The following is a 24,896-nucleotide window of genomic DNA, read 5'->3' on the forward strand; positions in this document are numbered from 1 at the left end:
CCATATGTCTGGTAGACAGCTTGACCATTTTGCTGGTTTTGACCGAGTGTACATCTTTCAAGTTTCTCCAGATATTGCTGCTTTCTCAAAAGACAACAGTATTTCAATTAATTACGACTTTAGCATCTTCATTTCAAAGCCATTTAGTAGTTTTTTCCAAGGAGTAATTTTCAGTTATGGAAGTGATTTTAATTGCTGCTGTGTAATGTCATTTTCACTCGAGCAACGTCGCCGGACAGTTTGCCTATGGACAATTTGCCTAGTGACAGTTTGCCTATGGACAATTTGCCTAGTGACAGTTTGCCTATGGACATTTGCCTAGGACATTTTGGCCTAGGGACAGTTTTGACCTTATTGGACAATTTGCCTAGTAACAGGTTGCCTATGGACAATTTTGATAGTGACCAGTTTGCCTATGGACAAATGTGAACTAGGTTTGACCAGTTTGCCATGGACCAATTTTGCCTGTGACAGGTTTGCCTAGGACATTTTGCCTAGTTTTGAAAGTTTGGCCATATGGACATTTTGCCTAGTGGACAAGTTTTGCCTTATGGACATTTTGCTGTGGACAGTTTGCCTATGGACCAATTTGCCCTAGTGGGACCGTTGCCTATGGACAGTTTGCCTAGTGGACAGTTTTGGCCTTATGGACAATTTTGCCTAGTGACAGTTTGCCTATGGACATTTTGCCTAGTGGACAGTTTTGCCTATGGGACAATTTTGCCTAGTGCAGTTTGCCTCTGAACATTTGCCTAAGTTTGGACTAGTTGGCTAGGGGACAATTTTGGCCTAAGTGGACAGTTTGCCTATGGACATTTTGCCTAGTGACAGTTTGCCTATGGACAATTTGCCTAGTGACAGTTTGCCTATGGACAATTTGCCTAGTGACAGTTTGCCTATGGACATTTGGGCCTAGTGGACATTTGCCTAGTGACATTTGCCTTTGCCTAGGGACAATTGCCTTATGGACATTTTGCCTAGTGCGACAGTGTCGTGCCTGATGGAACAATTTGCCTAGTGACAGTTTGCCCAATAGGACAAGTTTGCCTAGAAGTGGACAGTTTGTGGCTATGGACATTTTGCCTAGTGGACAGTTTGCCCATGGACAAATTTGCTAGTACGGTTTGCCTATGGACATGCCTAGTGACAGTTTGCCGATGCCTATGGACAATTGCCTAGTGTCAGTTTTTTGCCTTAGGGACAATTGCCTAAGACGTTTGCCTATGGACAATTTTCCTTATTGACATGGCCTAGATGAAAGACAGTTTTGCCTATGACATTTGCCTAGACAGTTTGCCTATGACAGTAAAGGGCCAGTGACCATTTTGCCTATTGGGACAATTTGCCTAGTTTGACAGTTTGCTATGGATTTTGCCTAGTGACATTTTGCCTAGGGACCAATTTGCCTAATGGACAATTTTGGCCTTATGGACAATTTTGCCTATTGGACAGTTTGGCCTTATGGATAACTTGCCTAATGACAGTTTGCCTATGGACATTTTGCAATGACAAGTTTGCTGGACAATTTGCCTATGACGGTTTGCCTATGGACGTTTTGCCATTGGACAGTTTTGCCTATGGGACAATTTGCCTCATTTGATAGTTTGCCTTATGGACAATTTGCCCTAGTGACGGTTGCCTATGGACAGGGTTGCCTACGGAAGTTTGCCTCAAGTGGCAAATTTGCCTAAGGACAATTTGCTATGGACAGTTTCTGCTGACAGTTTGCCTACCTACAGACAGTTTGCCTAGTTACAATTTGCCTAGTGACAAGGTTTGCCTATGACAGTTTGTTGCCTAATGACAGTTTGCCTATGGACAATTTTGCCTGGACGTTTTGCTTATGACAATTTAGGGACAAGTTTGCTATGGGACAGTGCCTACAGACAAGTTGCCTATGTTTATCAGTTTGCCTAATGGCATTTGCCAGACAGTTGCCTATGAACAGTTTGCCTGGTGACGTTTGCCTATTGGACCAGTTCGCTATGGACAATTTGCTATGGACAAGTTTTGCCTATGGACAATTTGCCTAGTGACAGTTTGCCTATGAACAGTGTATCTACGGACAGTTTGCCTAGTTACAGTTTGCCTATGGACAATTGCCTATGGACAATTTCCCTATGGACAATTTCCATGGACAGTTTGCCTTACGGACAATTTGCTAAGACAGTTTGCATACGGACAATTTGCCTAATGACAGTTTGCCTATGGACAGTTTGCTTACGGACAATTTGCCTAATGACAGTTTGCCTATGGACAATTTGCCTCGTGACAGTTTGCCTATGGACAGCTTGCCTACGGACAATTTGCCTACGGACAGTTTGCCTACGGACAATTTGCCTAATGACAGATTGCCTATGGACAATTTGCCTATGGACAATTTGCCTACGGACAGTTTGCCTACGGACAGTTTGCCTACGGACAATTTGCCTACGGACAGTTTGCCTATGGACAGTTTGCCTATGGACAATTTGCCTATGGACAGTTTGCCTACGGGGCCAATTGCCATGGACAGTTTTGCCTACGGACAGTTGCCTACTGACAGGTTGGCTGACGGACATTTTGTCCTACGGACAGTTTGGCCTACGGACAGTTTGCTATGGACAGTTGGCATATGGACAGTTTGCCTACGGACAGTTTGCCTATGGACAGTTTGCCTATTTGCCTACGGACAGTTTGCCTAGTGACAGTTTGCCTACGGACAGTTTGCCTATGGACAATTTGCCTACGGACAGTTTGCCTATGGACAATTTGCCTGGTGACAGTTTGCCTACAGGACAGAGTGTTAGGACAATTGCTAGGACAGTTTGCCTATGGACAATTTGTCTAGTGACAAGGTTGCCTTGATGAACAGTGTGCCTAGTGACAGTTTGCCTATGGACAATTTGCCTAGTGACAGTTTGCCTATGAACAGTGTATCTACGGACAGTTTGCCTAGTTACAGTTTGCCTATGGACAATTTCCCTATGGACAATTTGCCTATGGACAATTTGCCTATGGACAGTTTGCCTACGGACAATTTGCCTAATGACAGTTTGCAATGCGACAGTTGCTTTACGGACAATTTGCTAATGCAGTTTGCCTATGGGACAATTTGCCAATGGGACCAATTTGCCTGTGAAGTTTTGCCTATGGACACGCTTCCTACGGACCATTTGCTAATGAACAGATTGCCTATGGACAATTTCCTATGGACAATTTGCCTTCACGAACAGTTTTGCCTAGTGACAGTTTGCCTACGGACAGTTTGCCTACGGACAATTTGCCTACGGACAATTTGCCTATGGACAGTTTGCCTATGGACAGTTTGCCTATGGACAATTTGCCTAATGACAGTTTGCCTATGGACAATTTGCCTATGGACAGTTTGCCTACGACAGTTTGCCTCGGACAGTTTTGCTACGGACAATTTGCCTACTACAATTGCCATGGACGGTGCCTATGGACAGTTTGCCTATGGACAATTTGCCTATGGACAGTTTGCCTACGGACAATTTGCCTATGGACAGTTTGCCTACGGACAGTTTGCCTACGGACAGTTTGCCTATGGACAATTTGCCTATGGACAGTTTGCCTATGGACAGTTTGCCTATGGACAGTTTGCCTACGGACAGTTTGCCTATGGACAGTTTGCCTATTTGCCTACGGACAGTTTGCCTAGTGACAGTTTGCCTACGGACAGTTTGCCTATGGACAATTTGCCTAATGACAGATTGCCTATGGACAATTTGCCTATGGACAATTTGCCTATGGACAGTTTGCCTATGGACAGTTTGCCTATGGACAGTTGCCCTACGACAGTTTTGCCTACGGACAATTTGCCTACGGACAGTTTGCCTATGGACAATATGCCTATGGACACTTTGCCTACAGACAATTTGCCTATGGACAGTTTGCCTACCGTCAGTTTGCCTACGGACAGTTTCTAAGCATACGACAGTTTGCCCTATGGCACAGTTTGCCTATGAACGATTTGTTTGCCATAGTGGACAGTTTGCCACAAACCTATGGACAATTTGCCTAGTGACAGTTGCCTAGTGCCTTTATTGGAAAATTTTGCCTGTGTGACAGTTTGCCTATGGACAATTTGCCTAGTGACAGTTTGCCTATGGACATTTTGCCTAGTGATTTGACAGTTTTTTTTGCCATATGGACATTTGCCTGCCCTTTGTGGACAGTTTGCCTATGGCAGTTTTGCCTAGGTCACAGTTTGGCCATGGGACAATTTGCCTAGTGACAGTTTGCTATGGACAAATTTTGCCTAGTGACAGTCTGACATTTGCCTTAGTGACAGTTTGCCTATGGGGGACAATTTGCCTAGATACAGTTTGCCTTGGACAAGTTTGCCTAACGGAGAGTTTGGCCTACGGACAATTTTGCCTTTACGGAACCAATTGCCTATAGACAGGGTTTGCGCTATGGACAGTTTGCCTTATGGACCGTTTGCCTAACTTTGACCATTTGCCTATGGACAGTTTGCCTACGGACAGTTTGCCTACGGACAGTTTGCCTACGGACAGTTTGCCTATGGACAATTTGCCTAGTGACAGTTTGCCTACGGACAGTTTGCCTATGGACAATTTGCCTAGCGACAGTTTGCCTACAGACAGTTTGCCTAGTGACAGTTTGCCTACGGAAAGTTTGCCTACGAACAATTTGCCTACGGACAGTTTGCCTATGAACAATTTGCTAGCGACAGTCTGCTACGGACAGTTTGGCCTATGGACCAATTTGCCTAGTTGACAGTTTTGTGCCTATGGTAGCAGTTTTGCCTAGTTACCAGTTTGCCTTATGGCCAATTTGCCAATTTGACCAAATTGCAACATGGACCAAAAGTTTGCCCTATGGAAAATTTGCCTTTACGGACAGTTTTGGCCTAAAAGTTTGCAGTTGCTATGGGACAGTTTGCCTATTTGACCGTTTTAGCCTACGGACAGTTGGTGCCATATGGGGCACAGTTTTGCCTTAGTGGACAGTTTGCCTATGGACAATTTGCCTAGTGACAGTTTGCCTCGGAACTACTAAATTGGTTGTGCCTCGGAACTACTAAATTGGTTGGTGAGCACGTAAACCACTTGTCCAATCAGAAACTATCAAATGTACTATAATATAGTACAGTAGATATCATATGGCCCTCTTCCAAGATGCTGCATAGCTTTCTCCCTCTCTCTCCAAAAAGTCGCTGACCCCTGGGCTAAAGGAAAGAATGGAGTGGCAAGAGGAGACGTGTGAGGGGCTACCCTGTTTCACCTCCTGTCTCCACCACTTAACTACCTTGTTACCAAGATTCAAAAGCAATTCCAGTTTAATTTGTAGGATTTTCCTTATATGAAAGGCTCTACTTTTTATACTTAGGAAAAATACAAATTGCTCAAACATTTTTCATTTTTAGTTCACAGTTTGTATGTTTATAATGAACCTATGACAGATAATTATAAATATTTAGCATTTCTTCAGTGTGTATACATTCCCACTATGCAGCAAAAATAAAGTTCTGACTGACACAAAATACAATTGTTGTACATACTAAACTGATTTGAGATATGTTTTTCTGAAAATGTAAATCTTGGGTTCTTACAGATGACAGCAGGAGAGCTGAAGTTTGCACTTGAGGTGGAGACTGTGCTGAATACAATTCCTCAGCCTGAATACAGGCAGCTGGTTGTTGAGGTAATTTAAGTCATAGTATTTATTGCCACATCTTGTCGGTTCTTAAGAAAATTAATTGTTATTTTTTAGTAGCTAGTTGACATTGGATTGTAATGGATTTGCTAGAAGGAATGATTTCAGGTACAATATAATACTGTAAACAGTCTCTCAGTGCCCAGATTATTGGCAAAAAGTCAAAGTAGTAACACCTTCTTAAACATCCCTGATGGTATGTTCTGCATATTTCTCAAAAGGTATTCTTTACATCCAGAAAGCAAAATAATAGTAGCATTAATTTTTATGGACAATTTTACTGACTTGTTTTCTAGTACCTGAAAAAAAATTTCAGCACATGCATTTATTGTATATTGTATGACATTTGTTTTCATGTACATATATTTAATTGCTTTCTTATTCTTGTACATTGCTCCCCCACTCTTGCACGGGAATAGGTTCCAGAACCTGCTGCGGAAATGCAAAAATCCCTGTAACTGTCTATTTTAACATTTCACTGCTTAACCCTCTTACGCCGACTGGACGTATTTTACGTCGACATTTTTTGTCTCCCGTGTGCCGACTGGACGTATTTTACGTCTACTTACAAAAGTTTTTTTTTAAATTCGCGGGAAAAATACTTATAGGCCTACCAGCCTAAAACTTTTGAATCACGCGCCTTGGGGGATGCTGGGAGTTCACGGATCAAGGTGTTGTTTTGTTTACAATCATTACACAGGTGCACAAGCGCGAATTTCTTTCTTGCCGCACTAAAAAGTATCTGTGACACATCTCGGAAATTATTTCGTCACTTTGACATAATTTTTGTACCATTGTAAATTAGCCGTTACATGAAGTATTATATATGAAAATGTGCGCATTTTTATGTAAAATACAACAATAAAATACTCATGATTGTAGCTTTTATCAGTTTTGAGATATTTTCATATAAATAACGATAATTGCCAAAATTTCAACCTTCGGTCAACTTTGACTCTACCGAAATGGTCGAAAAACACAATTGTAAGCTAAAACTCTTATATTTTAGTAATATTCAATCATTTTCCTTAATTTTGCAACTAATTGGAAGTCTCTAGCACAATATTTCGATTTATGGTGAATTTATGAAAAAACTTTTTCCTTACGTCCGCGCGGTAACTCTTTCGAAAAAAATCATACATGCGATTGTGGTAATGTTTGCACCATTTTAAAATTAGCCGTTATATAAAGTTTTATATATGGAAATGTGCGCAATTTCATGCACAATACAACTAAAAACAACCCATGGTTGTAGCTTTTATCAGTTTTGAGATATTATCATATAAATAATGATAATTGCCAAAATTTCAACCTTCGGTCAACTTTGACTCTACCGAAATGGTCGAAAAACACAATTGTAAGCTAAAACGCTTATATTCTAGTAATATTCAAGCATTTACCTTCATTTTGCAACAAATTGGAAGTCTCTAGCACAATATTTCGATTTATGGTGAATTTATGAAAAAAATAACATTTTCTTTACGTCCGCGCGGTAACTCTTCCGAAAAAATCATACGTGCGATTGTGGTAATGTTTGCACCATTTTAAATTAGCCGTTACATAAAGTTTTATATATGAAAATGTGCGCAATTTCATGTAGAATACAACAAAAAATAATTGAAGGTTGTAGCTTTTCTTATTTTTGAAATATTTTGCATATAAATCACGATAAATAGAAAAAAAAAAAACCACGTTTGGTCAACTTTGACTACCGAATTGGTAAAAAAACGCAATTGTAAGCTAAAAATCTTTACAGTCTAGTAAAATATTCAGTCATTTATCTTCATCTTGAAACAAATTCGAAGTCTCTAGCAAAATATTTAGATTTATGGTGAATTTAAAAAAAAAAATCTTTCCTTCCCTCCGCGCGCGGATTCTCCGCCACAAATCTCCGAAATGCGTACGTACCATTCTCGGAATATTTGCTCTTTTTCATATTAGGCATTTCATAGAGTTTTATATATGAAAGGAAATATGCGCAATTTTTGTAGAATAAAACGAAAATATTTGAAGGTTGTAGCTTTTTCTTATTTCTGAAATAATTGCATATAAAAAATATATATAAAAAAAATTTGACATTCGGTCAACTTTAACTCGTCTGAAATGGTCGAAAACTGCAATTGTAAGCTAATACTCTTACAGTATAGTAATATTCAATCTTTTGTCTTCATTTTGAAAGAAATTGGAAGTGTCTAGGACAATATTTAGATTTATGGTGAATTTTTGAAAAAACTATTTGTTTACGTCCGCGCGTTACGAATTCATGCATTATTTTGTGATAATATTTTCTCTGTGTTGCTTTTATCGTTTTACAATTTGTTATATACCAAAATGATCGCAATTTAGTGTACATTACAAAAAAAAAAACGTAACTTGTTACCTTTAACCGTTTTGCGCACAGCACGATTTGAATACAATTATATATGAAATTTCGTTTTTGCGCTATCATATATCGCATTATTTATATATGATAATGATAGTTTTTTCATTTCTGATCATTGCATACTAAACTTCAGCCAATGACAAAAAAAGGAGCCAAAAATGAACTCTTAATCTTGAAAACTAAGCGCGCTGTGATTTTTTGAAAAAAATATTTTTTCCGCTTCCGCGCTCACTCTGAAACACCTCCGGCACACGGGAGACAATTTTTTTTTTACCGCTTCGGCGTAAGAGGGTTAATTTGATAGTTAAAACAAAAATATACCATAAATTATTATCATATTAAAACAATTTAACATCATTTTCAAATAAAAATACACCCCAAACCATCATCTCAAAGAACCCAAAGTAACTTATATTACAGTATACAGTGGGCCCCGTGTATTCGGGTTATCCGGATTCGCGGACTCACACATTTGCGGATTTCTCTTGGGAACATTTCTCTGTATTATTCACAGAAAATTTGCATATTCGTGGTATTTTTCTATGAGAAATAACCACAAATTCCTGGGTTTTTTTAATCAATTTCATCATAAAATGCACTTTTTGTGATAAAACTATTAAAAAAACCAAGTATATAAATTTTTAGTGGGTTTTTCTTGAGTTTTAACTAACAAAATAGGCTATTTTCAGTGTTTTTATAAGGGTTCCAACTATTCGCGGGTTCTAACTACTCACAGGGGGGTCTGGTACTCATCCCCCGCAAATACAGGGGCACCACTGTACTCTCCTACTACTGTTACTAAGTAGTCTATATATACACCCCTAAAATTCCTATAACTGCCTATTTTAACAGTTCATTGAACATGACAGTTCAAACAAAAATACCTCAAAATATCATCTCAGAACACCCTAATATCATTTCAAAGCCAAGTTTCAAAATTGTGTACCAGCCGACAACTGTTATTCTTAAGTATCCCTTACCATTCAGATGCGCATTGTCTTTGGCCTACGTAACTTTGGGCATCATTCAGTGCCTACATTTTATGTATATTTATATTTTCTGATGTAGTAAGATGATTTTGAAATTATATTAACTGTACAGGTACGTATTTGAGGATTGTACTATTATATAGAGCTTATCTAAAATACATTGGTAGTTTAGAATGACAGGACACATATATATACAGGCAGTACCTGGGTTACGACGGGGGTTCCGTTCTTGACACGCGTCGTAAGCCGAAAATCGTCGAAGCCGGAACATCATAAAAAATCCTAAGAAAACCTTACTTTTAATGCTTTGGGTGCATTGAAAACTATGTACACAGCATTCTTATTGCATTTTTCATCAAAAAAACCTTCAAATATTTATTATTTTGCATTTTTGGTGTCATATTTCATCTACCAGATGAGCGTTGTAGGCGTTGTAACCCTGGAAATAATGTCTGATGAATATAATTGAGAAGCGCCTTAACCTCAGAATATCGTAACCTGAACCCGTCGACTGCCTTTACCTCCAAACAGAAAGCTCTCTCTCTCTCTCTCTCTCTCTCTCTCTCTCCTCTCTCTCTCTCTCTCTCTCTCTCTCTCTCAATGAAATGTGAAATACTGTATCACAAACTTCTATTTACAATATTAAAAATAATTCCATTGATAAATTAGTTTCTTATAGCAACTTAATTATTTTCATAAATAATTCTTTTGGTAACAAGCGTCATCAGCTGATTCTCAGAACGTAAGGAAAAGAAAAATACACTTTGATTACTATATTTTGCTGTATTTACACATTAATATTACAGTACAGTGCTGTAATTAGTACAGTAAATAATTTTTTCATCATGAATTACTATTCATTCTCAAAATAGTATATACATATAGTCTTGTGCTGCATCCATGACAGGAAAGGTCTCTCTCTCTCTCTCTCTCTCTCTCTCTCTCTCTCTCTCTCTCTCTCTCTCTCTCTCTCTCTCTCTCTCTCTCTCTCTCTTTTGTATGTCATTACTGTACAGTACATATTCTTGTAATGAAAATAATATCAACTATTGTACCATAAACAAAAAAAACACACATCTATTAAGCTCAGACAGATCATGGAGGATGGTTGCCATAGTTTTGCTTTGTTAGATTTATTGTACCATATTTCATTACAAGTTTAGTTGACTATGATTATCACACATGTTACAACAGTACACAAGAGAATATTTTTTAATTTTATCACTGTTGGTGTTTCTCTACTCACAGTAAAAAATATTTAAAAGCTGAATTTCAAATATATGGCGACTCTTAACATTCTTGTCCCAGCCATAGTGTCATTGAATGCTCGTCCCTAGGCGGTCACTGTGCTCCAGTGTATGAGCACTTACTATTCATTTTCTCTCTCTCTCTCTCTCTCTCTCTCTCTCTCTCTCTCCTCTCTCTCTCTCTCTCTCTCTCTCTCAAACAGTATAATTACAGTATAATATATACATATATATGTATAAAAAATCAAAATATCAATGAAATGTAATTTTACTTACAAAATCCACTTATACTGTGCTAAGGCTTGGATGTAAAAACCACAGTTTTCTCTCTCTCTCTCTCTCTCTTATATTTTAATGAAAAAATACTGTAGTTATGTAGTATATTTAAATAAAAAATACAATAATTAGTGAATACAGTGTTGCTCTACAAAAAAAGAGCATTTGTTCATATACGAAACAAACCTTTAGTCTTAACATTAGGATAAATACTCAGCGCCAGCTGGAAACCGGTAAAGTTTAAAATAATTGTGTATGCAAGGGACTATTGGCATCTGTGCTTGGTCCCTAATGTTAAGATTGAAGGTTTGTTTTGTATATGAACAAATGACAAATTTTTAACTAATTTGTATATTTCATAACTTACAAACCTGAGGTCTTAACATACAAAGGCCCACCTCTAACCACTCCTCTATCAACTAACCTGGGTTGGAAGAATAACTGACGGGGTCACGAGTTAATGAGGGGTATGTGGGTGGCTCCACATGTCTCGTTACCAAGAACAGATGCTAATAGTCCCTTGCGTACACAATTATTTTAAACTTTACCGGTTTCCAGCTGGCCCTGAGTATTTATCCTAATGTTAAGACTCAGGTTTGTAAGTTATGAAAAATACAAATTAGTTAAAAATTTGTCATATTAGTGATAATTTTTTAGATACTGCCCCAAGAAAAATCCTCAAATTAGTGAAAGCCCCCGTGGAAAAGTAAATACAGGTAATACCCAGTTGTCAGTGATCCATTTTTCTGGCATTTGTCTAACAGAGGCGCAGAGCTCTGGTTATCAGCGCCAAAAATCACAGATTTTCAGTTACTAGCAATTTTCGCTTATTGTCACACCTTCAGAACAGAACCCTCGCTGATAACCGGGGACTGCCTGTAATGTGTTAAGCAAAAATCTGTGACAAAGTGGACCGTGGAAATGTGAAACACGTAAAACCAGGAAGGGGGCCCACTCTACAATGTATATTTTTATATATTTTACTATTTTTATACTTGTTTTCTTTTCCGTATGAGTCTTCTTTTTCTGTCTCAGTATTATGCTATTTACTTTTGTATGCATATAATCAACTTATGATTTTCTTTTATGAACCTACATGCAGTCATACCCCAAACTTACACGAGGTTAGGTTTCAGACCCCTCACTTAACCCTTTAACGCCGAAGGGGTATAATAAAAATTGTCTCCCGTATGCCGGCAGGGTCTGGGAGTGAGCGCCGAAGCGGAAAAAATGTTTTTTTCAAAAAAAATCATAGCACGCTTAGTTTTCAAGATTAAGAGTTCATTTTTGGCTCCTTTTTTTGTCATTGCGTAAAGTTTAAGTATGCAACCATCAGAAATGAAAAAAATATCATAATCATATATGAATAATGGGATATATGATAGCGCGAAAACAAAATTTCATATATAATTATATTCAGATCGCGCTGTGAGCAAAATGGTTAAAGCTAACGAGTTAATTTTTTTCTGTTGTATTGTACACTAAATTTCAATCATTTTGGTATATAACACATTGTAAAACAGTCAAGGCAACACCGAGAAAATATTATCACAAAATGATGCATGAATTCGTAATGAGCGGACTTAAAAAAAAGCTGTTTTCAAAAATTCACCATAAATCGAAATATTGTGCTAGAGACTTCCCGTTTGTTGCCAAATGAAGGTTGATTGAATATTACTAGACTGTAAGTGTTGTAGCTTACAATTGCAGTTTTCGATCATTTCGGTCGAGTTAAAGTTGACCGAAGGACGAAATTTTTCTATTTATCGTAATTTATATGAAAATATTTTAAAACTGATAAAAGCTACAACCATAGGTTGTTTTTTGTTGTATTCTACATGAAATTGTGCTAGTCAGCAACACTTCCCCTTCCAGTCGTATTAAATTGACATATTTGACAGCTTTGCTTCCAAGCTTCTCTTCAACAGTTAACAAATGATAAGGGAAAAATTATTTGTTTATTTAAAAAATGTACCACATACAAATTTTGTAATTAGTACAGTTCTATTATTATTATTATTATTATTATTATTATTATTATTATTATTATTATTATTAATGTGTGAAAATTAGTACTTATTATTAATTAATTAATTTATCATACAAAACTTTAAACATATACAGGTACCAAAAAAAATTCTCTTATCTCAGTAAAAGAGAGAGAGAGAGACAGAGAGAGAGAGAGAGAGGATGGAGAGAGAGAGAGAGAGAGAGAGAGAATTATTACTTTTATTATTTAATGTTATTTAATTTACACACAAAGCTTGAAAACTTATAATAAATTACATAAAAAAATTAAGCAAAACATGCAGGTTTTCACGAGGATTCGCAAATGTTCGCATGTCCGTGAAAAACTTGTGTGAGACAATTAGTTAGGTTCCAATAAAAAGTTTGTGTGTCTGTGAATCGTGCAACTCGAATCACGCAAGTTTCAGGTATTAATGTATAAAAATGCCTATTAGCAGAAATGTTGTAAAAATCTTGTTTGCTTATTTCCAATAATATTTTTTACTTTTTTTCACTATTTGACATCATTATTTATTATATGTAGTTCATTCATCAGTGCTTTTCTGTCACTAATTGTAAAAGCTTATTTCCATTGCCAGTATTTATTACATATATAACCAATATTTGCATTAATCACATCATCTTTTATTATAGATATAGTTGAATCATTGTCACAGTTGCAAAATATATACTACAGCAAAATATATCTTCATCAGGAGTGCTGCAATTGTATGAATGTGTTTATCTAGTCATATAATGTTTAGCATGAGTTTATTGATGTTTTCAATTTTTTCGGTGGTAGAGAGTAGATAATGGTATAGTTTTCTGGAAGTAATTGAGCTAGGATAATAAAGTCCATTAACATTTGAAAAATTGCTTCTCTTATGTAGGCTTTGATGGTGCTGTCTATGGTGCGAGAATACTACGTTTCTGATTATATGGGAGACATCGTTTCGGCTCAAGATATTGTTCACTTGGCTAATAATATCTTTTTACAAGATCAGGTAAGTAACTGCTGTATAATATACCTTATAATATTTATTAGTCATGATTTTGCTCTCAGTTCATCACTTGGTGAAGTGCCTTGAGACATAGGGGGTGACAGATAGTAATTGGAAAATTTGGTTATCCCAGCAGCCTGTCATGAGGAATAAAAGATACACTAGTTGCTCATCCTCACAAATAATGGTGGAGCAAAATGCAGATAAGGGCAGTGTTCTACCCCACAGCTTACATCAGCTTATCTCAAACCTTAGCTAACCTTGCAATTTATACTTGGCTCATCTAATGCACATACATTTATAAAATACATTTCAGGTATCTAAAATTAGTAGTTGGTGTCCCTCAAATTATTCATATCCATAGAATACTATACTTTATTATTTTATTATTATTTTTATTTTTTGCTCTATCACAGTCCTCCAATTCGAACTGGGTGGTATTTGTAGTGTGGGGTTACAGGTTTGCATCCTGCCTCATTAGGAGTCCATCACTTTCTTACTATGTGCGCCATTTCTAGGATCACATCTTCTGCAGAGTCCTGGAGACTACCTCAGACCCAAAATCTAGTTTGTCTATTGTAGATTCCTTTTCAGGGCTCTTGGGATCGTGCCTAGTGCTCCAGTGGCATATCCCATATCCTTCTTATTCTATTTTCAGATCCTGATACTTATCCAATTTTTTCCCTCTTCTTTCTCTTCATCTCTGGTGTCCCATGGTATTGCGACATCAATGAGTGATACTTTCTTCTTGACTTTGTCAATCAACGTCACGTCTGGTCTATTTGCACGTATCACCCTATCCGTTCTGATACCATAGTCCCAGAGGATCTTGCCTGATCGTTTTCTATCACTCCCTCAGGTTGGTGCTCGTACCACTTATTACTGCAAGATAGCTGATGTTTCTTGCACAGGCTCCAGTGGAGGGCTGCTTTGCATGAATCATGCCTCTTTTTGTACTGGTTCTGTGCAAGTGCCGGACATTCACTTGCTATGTGGTTTATGGTTTCATTTTTCGTATTGTACTTCCTACATATGGGAGAGATATTCTGTCTATCGTTCTTTGAAACATATCTGGTTCTTAAGGCCTGATCTTGTGCCGCTGTTATCATTCCTTCAGTTTCCTTCTTTAGCTCTCCCCTCTGTAGCCATTGCCATGTGTCATTGTTTGGCTAGTTCTTTAGTCCTGCCTCCATGTTATTGTCCTTGCATTGGTTTGTTGTGCCAGTTCCTCTCTGTTTGTGCATTCTCCTGTCTCTGTATATTTCTGGGTTCTTCGTATACTTTTTATTAGTCCTTCTTCCCCATGCCTCTTTAGCCCTACTCGTCTTCACTGGTTTTCAGATATTGCCCCAGTGCTCTGTTCTCGATGTTGACGCAGTCCTCTGTACTTAGTAGTCCTCTCCCTCCTTCCTTTCGTGTTATGTATAGTCTGTCCGTATTTGCTCTTGGGTGTAGTGCTTTGTGTATTGTCATGTTTCCTGGTTTTCTGATCTATGCTGCAGAGTTCTGCCTTCGTCCATTCCGCTATTCCTGTGCTGTATCTGATTACTGGCACTGCCCATGTGTTTTATGGCTTTTATCATACTTCCGGTCGTTGAGTTTGACTTAAGTATCGCCTTCAGTCTCTGCATATGTTCTTTCCTGATCGTGTCCTTCATCTCTTGGTGTTTTATATCCCCTCCTTCCATTATTCCCAGGTATTTGTATCCTGTGTCATCTATGTGTTTGATGTTGCTCCCATCTGGTAGCTTTATCCCTTCAGTTCTCGTTACTTTGCCTTTTTGTATGTTGACTAAGGCGCATTTTTCTATTCCAAACTCCATCCTGATGTCCCCAGATACAATCCTTACAGTCTGGATTAGGGTATCTATTTCCTTGATGCTCTTACCATACAGCTTGATGTCATCCATAAACATCAGATGGTTGATTCTGTTGCCTCTTTTCTTGAGTTGGTACCCGGCATCCATCTTCTGTAGTACTTTTGTCATGGGAATCATGGCTACTACGAAGAGTAGTGGGGACAGTGAGTCGCCCTGAAAGATCCCTCTCCTGATATTAACCTCTGCTAGTCTTATTCCAGAGCTTGTAAGTATTGTATTCCAGTTGCACATTGTATTTTTGAGGAAGCTGATGGCGTTTTCCTGTGCCCCATATATTTTCAGGCATTCTATTAGCCGTGTGTGGTATCATGTCGAAGGCTTTCTTATAGTCTATCCATGCCATGCTTAGGTTTGTTTTCCTTCTCCTACTGTTCTTCATTACCATTTTGTCTATCAGGAGCTGGTCTTTTGTGCCCTTACACTTCCTTCTGCAGCCTTTCTGTTGGTGGGGGATGGTGTTTGTCTCCTCTAGGTAATTGTATAGCCTTTCACTGATGATACCTGTTAGTAACTTCCCCATTATTGGTAGGCAGGTGATAGGCCTGTAGTTACTGGCTATATTTCCCTTACTCTTGTCTTTTTGTACTAAGGATGTTCTTCCTTTGGTCATCCATTTGGGTGCATGGTGATTTGAGATACAATGCTGGAGTTGTTCTGCTATTCGTGGGTGTAGGGCCTTGAAGTTTTTGAGCCAGTATCCATGGACTTCATTGGGACCTTGGGCTTTCCAGTTTGGCATTTTCTTTTGTTGGTGTCTAACTGTGTCTGTCGTGATCACTGTGAATCTTTGTTTTATTCTCCATGTTTCTTCTTCCTTGACTTCCTGGAGCCATGTTGCATGTTTGTTGTGTGATATCAGATTGCTCCATATGTTTTCCCAGAGTCTCTTACTTGGTTCGGCTTCAGGAATTTCTTGGTGGTTGTCTTCCCCTCTTAGTTGGCTGTATAGTCTTTTCTGGTTGGTTCCAAATAGTTTTGTTCTGTTGGTATCCCCCCTTATTCCTGTTCATGTACCGTTGGATCTTATGTGCTTTGGCCTTAAGCCTCTGTTTTTACATCTTTTATTGTGTTGTTTGGTCCCCTCTCTTGGACTTTGTAGTTTCGTTGTTGGAGTTTGTCCTCCCTTGTTTTCTTGCTTCTTAGCCTTTTTTCTGCCATCTTTTCTTTCAGTTTACTTCAAGTCAGATCTCATCGCCATGATTTGCTTTTCCAGGCGCCTTTTCCAAGGAGGTTGCTGTTTTCGTTTCTGTTGGGTTGGTTGTGCTGGTGGTGTTGGTGTTCGAATCCCCATCAGTTCTGCTACTAATCTTGCTCCTGCATATGCCAAGTTATTTGTTTCTGTGATACTGTGGTGTGTATTATGCCCATTATTTCATTGACCTCACTTGTTTTCTCCCTTAATTTCTTGGTGGTGTAGGCTGTCATGTAGGGGATCTTTGTTCTCTCTGTCTGGCTCCATCCATTGTGTAATCTTTTCTACCCATTCCGTCCTCTCTGTTACTTCGTCGGTGTTTCTTCGTGTGTCATTGTTTGATACCTCATCATCCCTGTCGTCTTCTGTGGCCGTCTCTCAGTTCGTCTTCGTGTAATTCGTTGTCGTGTGACATTTCCCTTTCCAGTTCTCTCTTTCTATTGGGAAGAGCCAGTTCTTTTCTTTATGTTCCTTACTTGGTCTGCCAGCCTCTGCTCTGTTTGGGGGGTGTGTATTCCTCTCATTCCAGATGTTGACCACCTTCTTCTATATCCTCTCTCCATCGGGTTGCTTCTGATGTAGCATCTCCATATTTCCTTATTTTCTTCTCTTGTCCATTTCTTCCTTTGGTTTGCTTCTGTAGCTCCAATCTCAGGTTGTTGGTTACTGTATTGTGGTGGTCAGTTGCTGGATGACGACCTCCAAGTACCTGACCGTCTTCCCCTTCAGTTGGGTTGAATACCTGGCTGCCGGACGAAGCACCTCTGTTGCTGAAATTTTGAGACTCTAATTGAGGCTGTGGAATGCACATTAACAGAATATTGGTGCTGTTGTCTGGCAAATTTGGTCACTCTAGGGAGGAAAAGATGATCAGAGATCAGTTGTGCTAGCAAAAGTTGTGTTAAAATATAGGTCAAAATTATTCCTTATTCTCATGAAATCACACTTTGTTCATATACGAAACAAATCTTCGGTCTGAACATTAGGATATATACTAGCGCCAGCTGGACAACTGGTAGAATTAATGAGAAACTTGTGTGATCCAGGGACTATAGCATCTGTACTTGGTCACGGGGCATTGTAGTTCCCAGAATGCCTTGGGCGTCACACTATTCAGCATACAAATTATGCTGCCCTTAATTACCATGTGATCATTACCAGAATCCATTGATACTATAACAGCAGCAGATAGTATTTGAAAGCTTCAGTCATTGTGCAAGCTGTTTGAATGAGATGATCAGTCTCAACAATTGCAATATCAGGTATCCTTTTACTTTTGCTTCAGGTGTGGCAGTCCAAAACTGAGGAAACCATTATTACACTGTTGATGGAAGTTGATGACTTGAAACCTTTATGGTTCTTGAATGAGTGACAAAATGAATAAATTGATGACTACACGTGCAAAATGGCCAGTTTTAATAAACTTGGAACAAGTTCCATTTCTGCTTATACAGAATCTATTAGACAGTGGTTAATAGTCCACCATAGCAATAGCATTTTGTTCATGTACGAAACAAACCCTCGGTCTTAACATTAGGATAAATAACTTAGCGCCAGCTGGAAACTGGTAAAGTTTAAAAAATTTTCTATGCAAGGGACTAGTGGTATCTGTGCTTGGTCACGAGTCATGTGGAGCCACCCACATTCCCCTCTTTAAACCGTGACCATGTTTGTTATTTTCTTACCGCCTTTAAGAGTGGATGTGCTTTGCTTCTGTCCTTTTAAGGCCGGTTTAGTTTGCCCCTTTTGCTTTGAATCTGTTTGTGTGTGAAATTTCCTGGCGATTTTATGAACATGAGCATATCCAATGTTGTAATGGAAACTAGCAATGGAAAACTGAGGCAAATACAGTGTGGCAAATGTACCTTACCCTAAATACCAACTCCTTGGATATCATGCAGCCAGTCAAAACAGTTTATTTGTGTTGAGCCATTCAGTACACAGCATTCACACATAGGGTACTGAACTTGACTTGCAGAGCAGTGGTTACTGGTATTTTGCTCCACCTAGAATTTTGTTATCCACACCTTGAGCTGTTCTATCATTCATTAGGTTTAGTTCCTTATGAAAATACTGGCCTGCTCCATAAGCTTCTCCCCTGGAAATGCTTACGCCTTCACGAAGTCGGAGCTTAAACCACTTTATAAGTGCACTGTTAAATTATTATCTCATGGCACTTTTCAATGTTTTCCAGCGCTTCAAACTTTTCTGGCTTTCATTTTCAGCAAAACGTAATCTGCTCCTTTTGTTTCTTTAAATCTGCATGTGAGAGAGAGAGAGAGAGAGAGAGAGAGAGAGGGAGACGAGAGATTTAGAGAAGAGGACGAGAGAGAGAGAGAGAGAGAGAGAGAGAGAGAAAATAAAACTATTGGCCCCAGTTACGTTCTTATACTGAAAGATAGCCATTTGCAAAGGTCAAATAATACAGTTGTATTGAGCATAATGATAATTTAATAAAATTGTTGTTGTTTATACTGTATGCAATTATATTTTATGCCTTATTGTCACATTTATAATTTATGAACATAGTAATCAGGTGTCATTTGCAATCTTGCAATGTTCGAATTCTTAAAATCAGCAGCTGATTGCATTTTACCATCATCATCACAGCCATTAGTTTCTAAATGAAGCACATTTTGAAGATTTATTTTTTTTGTAGATTATCAAAGCTTGGTTTAAAAATGCAACATACTTTATTTATAAATGCAGTAAATTAAAGGAAGTAAAGTTGTGATTTTGCCAGTACTCAGATTTTGCCTTGGCTACTTCCAAAATGTTTTGCGGCCTGTACGTTATTTATTTCTTCAGCCACAGTTATAAATGTAAACTTAATGGCATACTTTCATAACACTTTCCTCTCCATTGTCTGAAGGATGAATAAAGATTTATTTTATTTTTACTTATGGAATTCAGCATGGAAAGTTAGCAAATTTTTAACAAGTCGATAACTGTAAGGCAACCCTTACAGTAACTGACATTGCTCAACGGCTGTTTCATCATTCAATTGTTTACGTCAGTACTTGCTCTTGTTTATGCCAGTGTCTTGCACATGGTAGTAAGTGGTTCTTAACTATAAGTAATGAATTCTTAGATAAGCACAAGGCTGGTAAGTCTGATTGTTCATATACGAAATAAACCTTCGGTCTTAATATTAGGATAAATACTTAGCGCCAGCTGGAAGCTGGTAAAGTTAAAAATAATTGTGTACGCAAGGGACTGTTGGCATCTGTACTTGGTCATGAGTCATGTGGAGCCACCCACATACCCATCTTTAACGTGTGACCCCGTTTGTTATTTTCTTACTGTCTTTAAGAGAGGACGTACTTTACTTCCGTCCTTTTAAAGCTGACTTAATTAGCCCCGTTGTTTTGAATCTGTTGCTTTTGGAATTCCCAGGCACTATTGTGAACATGGAGCCTTCTCATGCTTCGAGATTTCCTGGATATCACAAGAAGCAGATAAACGCACGGATATTATCTTCAACGCTTTTGACGTCGGGGTACTCATCGTGTAGTAGGTCGCAGGTGCAGAAACTCTTCAGATACAGTTAATTCGCTGCCTGTACTTTGGATTTTCACTTATGTTATATGGCTTGCCTGTGAATCCAAAGCTTGGATGTATCAGGATGTGCTTTGGGAAGTAATTTTGACTAATTGTGCTCCTTTCATTGCGGGGAGAGGTGTGCATCGCCATCTTGTTTTTGTTCAAGATATGTGGGCAGAGTTGGTGGAGGTGCGCAATCGGCGTTACGCCTGTCAGGAGTACCAACCCAAGAAGGACAGTTGGTTTCCTATATGACGTTGCGCTGCCATCCAGGGTCTCACGCTGTGGATGTCCTTTCTATCCTGATATGCACTGGATGGCGGTCGAATGCGTCAACATCTGTAGAGAAGCAGATAGTGCAACGCTGCAGCCTTTTGAGTCAGAATGCTATGTCTACAAGAATAACAACAGCCTTGCACTTCTTGTCGAGTGCTGGCTTCGCATTCAAGATGCTCAGTGACGCCATAAACATGGCGCCCGCCATGACGTCACTTCACTGCTGCGGCCTACACGGAGAAGCGCTTCCATTTTGGCTTCTTCGAGGTACAAGAGTACTTTACAACTACGCTTTCGGATTTGGCGACACGCACATTTATTTTTTTAGAGAAATTGCAAGTGTTAGGAGATACATATAACAAACACATAGTGGAAAAGACGCAAGTCTTTCCTCCGTCTCCTTCCGCTTAGGTGTCAAAAAGCTTGGTGACTTTGACGCCAGTGCGTTCTCCTGCCAATCCTTGAAGAATAGGGACTTCGTGGCTGATCCTCGAGCCAAGAGGAGAAGTTTCTTCTCCATCTTCGAGCCAGAACTGTCACATCCCTATTATAAGAAAGCACAAGAATTAGTTGTAATTGTCGAACAAGTGACTGATGGAAGCTTGGTCTAGTGTGGCTGTGAAGAGTTGGAGAATACTAGAATCAGGGACTTCGTGACTGATCCTCGTGCCAAGAGGAGAAGAATAATTTCTTCTTCATCTTCGAGCCAGGACTGTCACATCCTTGTAAAAAGTAGCAATGCCACAGCAGTTTGGGTCTCTTGGTCTTGGCTGCAAGAGTACCATCAACAGCCTCATGCTTCCATCAAGCGTGATGATGTCATAGCCAAAACTGCTGTCAAAATGGCGGTAGTCATGACGCCACAGCCTACTGCTGCCAACCTCTCGTCTTCGGTGGCATCATTATAATTACGCTTTCATTTCGGGAGCACGCACGTATATGGAGAAATGTGAATTTTCTCATAGGATAAGCGGCAATGCCGGTGCATGCTCCAGTTAAATTTTGAATAAGAAAGCTTAAGCAGTAATTTAGCTCAGTCAACTCTAGACGGTTGCCGTCTAGGTTGTCAACAGCCCAGTGATAGCCTAGGTTGTGATAACCATGTCGGCCGTAGAGCTATGATGGGCGTAAGAACCATGACGCCATGAGAGCTATGAAGGACTTAAGAACCATGACGACCATGAGAGCTATGATGGCCATGAGGACTATGAAGACCATGAGGAATATGACGGTCGTAAGAATATGATGGTCATAAGGAATATGATGGCCGTAGGGAATATGCCAGCTGGAAGGACCATGACAGTCGTAGGAGGCAACTGTGTAAACAGTGACGGGCGTAGGAATCGTTCGTAAAAACTTGGGGACTGGTTAATCAGTGCTGCCAATTAGGCGAACTTGATACATACACTGATGCCTTTATAAACTGTTTCCATGAATTCTAGATGTCATAGTAATGCAATAATGATAAAATTGCTCTCATATTTGTATATAGATTATCAATAGATACGCTAAATTCACTTCTTTTCACGGTTTTGTGTAAGTTTTATCCTAAGTTTGGAAAGTAAACACAAACCATTTGGCATCTGCTGGTTTAATCGTGAGAACAAGAACAGCGTAGTTTTACAATGCATGTAATGCTGGACAGTGGACGGTCGTAAGGTCTACGCAGTAGTTATTGAGATGTGTCACCCTCTCATTTACGTGCTAAGAGAACCGGAGGTGCATCGGCCACATTCACCCGCTGTCTACCAACGTGGGCACCCATCACAACCAGTCTATGGATTCCTCTTAGTAATCGAATACAGTCTGCATGGTGGGAATTAACAGACTTTGGGTTGACCCAAGAAAACTTCAAACCTCTACAGGTAAGAAGAATTCCCTTGTTTTATATACTTTTTGGTATAATCTGGTTTGTTCCTATAAGAATATTGACCAAACGCTTCGACTCTTAGACAAGTAGTTACAGTTAGTCGATAGCTTGGGTGCTTGCAGTAAAGTGCTGTAGAACCATTCATCTTAACGAAGCTCATGAAACACGTTTCAGTCTCTAATCGCACAAGGCGTTTTTTATTTTGTTGGGAATAGAATTGGTGGTGATAGGTATCCCATAAACTAAGATTCAGGCCTACTCATTGAGTGAGTTTCGGGTGTATAGGCCATGAAGAAAACTTCAAGTCGAAAGGAGGAGGTGGAATTTCTTTCTTTCACCACTTTGGGTAGACAAGCCTGAGTAGTGCACTCGTAACCTAGGATGCTATAGCCCAGCTAATTGAGTCATACCTTTTAGCCTAACAAGTGGTTAAATTCGTAGCCCACCCCAACTAGTCCGAATCTATCGCTTCTATCATAGTTCAATCTGAGTAGTAGTTCTTAGCTGAAGACTGTCCGAACTAACTGGTTTGGGCATACATGTGCCAACTTAGCCTAGCTAATGGTTGCGGTCTTGGCTTTCGAACCTGATTTACTATCTTAGCTTAGTCTGAGTGGTACAGTTCTTAGTTAGCTTAGCCTAACTGTTGGGTTAGCTGGTTCCAGCATAGTACACGTCATACATGTCAACTTAGCCTAACAATGGGTTGATGACTTGGCATGGCCTTGCTACTTGAACATGCCTTCACTATCTTAGCTTGGTCTGAGTAGTAAGGTTCTCATAGCTGAGCATAGACTAGTACCTAGGCTACCCATTTGGAACACTTTTACCACCTCAGCCTAGCAGGTTGTGGTTGTAGCCTAGCATGTATAGTCAAACTCTCTTGGACGACTTTACCCTAACCTAAGTCATGAGTTTGTAGATTAAGCTAGTCTATCCTAGCCTAGACTAGTTAGCGTACTTCTCTGATGGACTTAGCCTAGCCTAAGTGGAGGAGGAGTTAGCGTAGCCTAATTGGTGGAAGAATTGAACTAGCCTAACCTAACCAAGCCAGTGTGAACCTGGTCTTGCCAACTTGAAACAAGTTAACCAGTTTGGAACTGACTATACATACTTACTTAGCCTAGTCCAAGTGGTTGTTTGCTAGACTAACCTAGCATCTTCAAAGGGGTCTCTTCCATCCTGGCCTAGTTTCTAAGTATTGAAGTCATGAACCTAGCATAGCGGGTTCGAGCTTCAGTTGGCTGAAGCAAGTCATTAAAACTTCAAGAGCTCTGGAAGAGAAAGGTGGAGAATTTCCCATTCCTCAAGAGTTATGTTAGGTGAAGTTAACGTTGGGTACAATTCTGTGCTAGGTTGCTCGAGAATAGCACAATGGTGGTTTTTGGCAATATATAGGGTTTCTCTTTGGAAGGTAACATATTGGACATATGTCCGTATATTGTAACAGATCACTGCATAGGGTGCTTCGTGGTTGGAAAGTAACATTCCTTTTGAAGAATGAGCCCTGTCCTGTTAACAGGTTAATTCCTTTGACAGGAGGATAATTAGGATGTTTCTGAGTAGAATATATTATCATAGGAGATTCCCTTGGGTTTTCCTATGATATTGTCTGTATAATTGAAGACCTACATAAGACCTGTCTGCTACAGGGTTCTTGCCCTTCGAGCAGTCTGAGGATTCCATTTGGGATACTGGGAACAACTTGGAGGCTACGCAAACCCTCCGTTCTACCTGTTCCACCATATCCTGAACAGAGGAAGGTGTTCCAGTAATTGAGGTGGACCCAAGATGAGTGACTGATAAGATTTGTCTTGGCACAATCTTCTCTACCAGGTTCGTGTGGGGAAGAGGCACTACCGATATTTAGAATTAATCTCTCAGGTCTGGAGTTTGCCCAGTATCCCTTTTCAAACTAACAGTTTAAGATTTTGGGTGCAGAGCATCAGCTCAGATGTAACACGACTCCAGAGTTCTTCGTCTCACACATACAGAACGACCCTTCAGTCGTGACTGCCTTTATAGAGGAGGTTTCTCTCCATTAAAGGCGTTCTGTCAGTAGACAATGATCTTGTGGAGCCGTTGTCAGAACAGGGGGAAGTCTCTCTGTAATTACCTGTATGGTGATACACATTTGACTGATGATTGGGTCATCCGGTATGTTAATATCACTTCACACTGATTAATCTTCAGATGACTCAGGAGCATTGAACTAGCTGGTGCACACAAGAAACTCTGATCTACTACGTGAAAACATACTTATATCAGAGTAGACTCGCTGGGTTACCACCAAGCCCATACGTCAGTCACGTTACAGGAAACTGTCTTCCTCTGACCTTGGTAGAGTGGGAGTACTCAATAGCCAGGTTTTTGACGTAGATTCAAAAGTAGTTGGGAACAACAGTTTCCTTAGTTGGGAACAACAGTTTCCAATTTGCCCCAGAATCCAGGATAATGTGCCAATGCACAGGTCATGATGACAGATATGTTTTTTAGTCAAGCTCAGTACGGCGTGAGTTTGCGTTAGAGACCTTTAGGAGGGCCAGCTTT

The 24,896-nt window shown here is 39.4% G+C and overlaps 1 protein-coding gene across 8 annotated transcripts in view; it reads left to right on the forward strand.

The window, feature by feature from the left end:
• The window catches only part of LOC135226965 (probable phosphorylase b kinase regulatory subunit alpha), a 349,374-nt gene that overhangs the window by 292,632 nt on the left and 31,846 nt on the right, over positions 1-24,896 (forward strand). For all 8 annotated transcript variants that reach the window (XM_064266663.1, XM_064266662.1, XM_064266664.1 and 5 more), the window contains 2 exons: positions 5,581-5,670; positions 13,475-13,588. In XM_064266663.1, the coding sequence (XP_064122733.1) occupies positions 5,581-5,670; positions 13,475-13,588 (204 nt within the window). The remainder of the gene's footprint in view (positions 1-5,580; positions 5,671-13,474; positions 13,589-24,896) is intronic.

Source organism: Macrobrachium nipponense, chromosome 15 (genome assembly GCF_015104395.2).
Source record: "Macrobrachium nipponense isolate FS-2020 chromosome 15, ASM1510439v2, whole genome shotgun sequence".
Lineage (NCBI taxonomy): Eukaryota > Metazoa > Arthropoda > Malacostraca > Decapoda > Palaemonidae > Macrobrachium > Macrobrachium nipponense.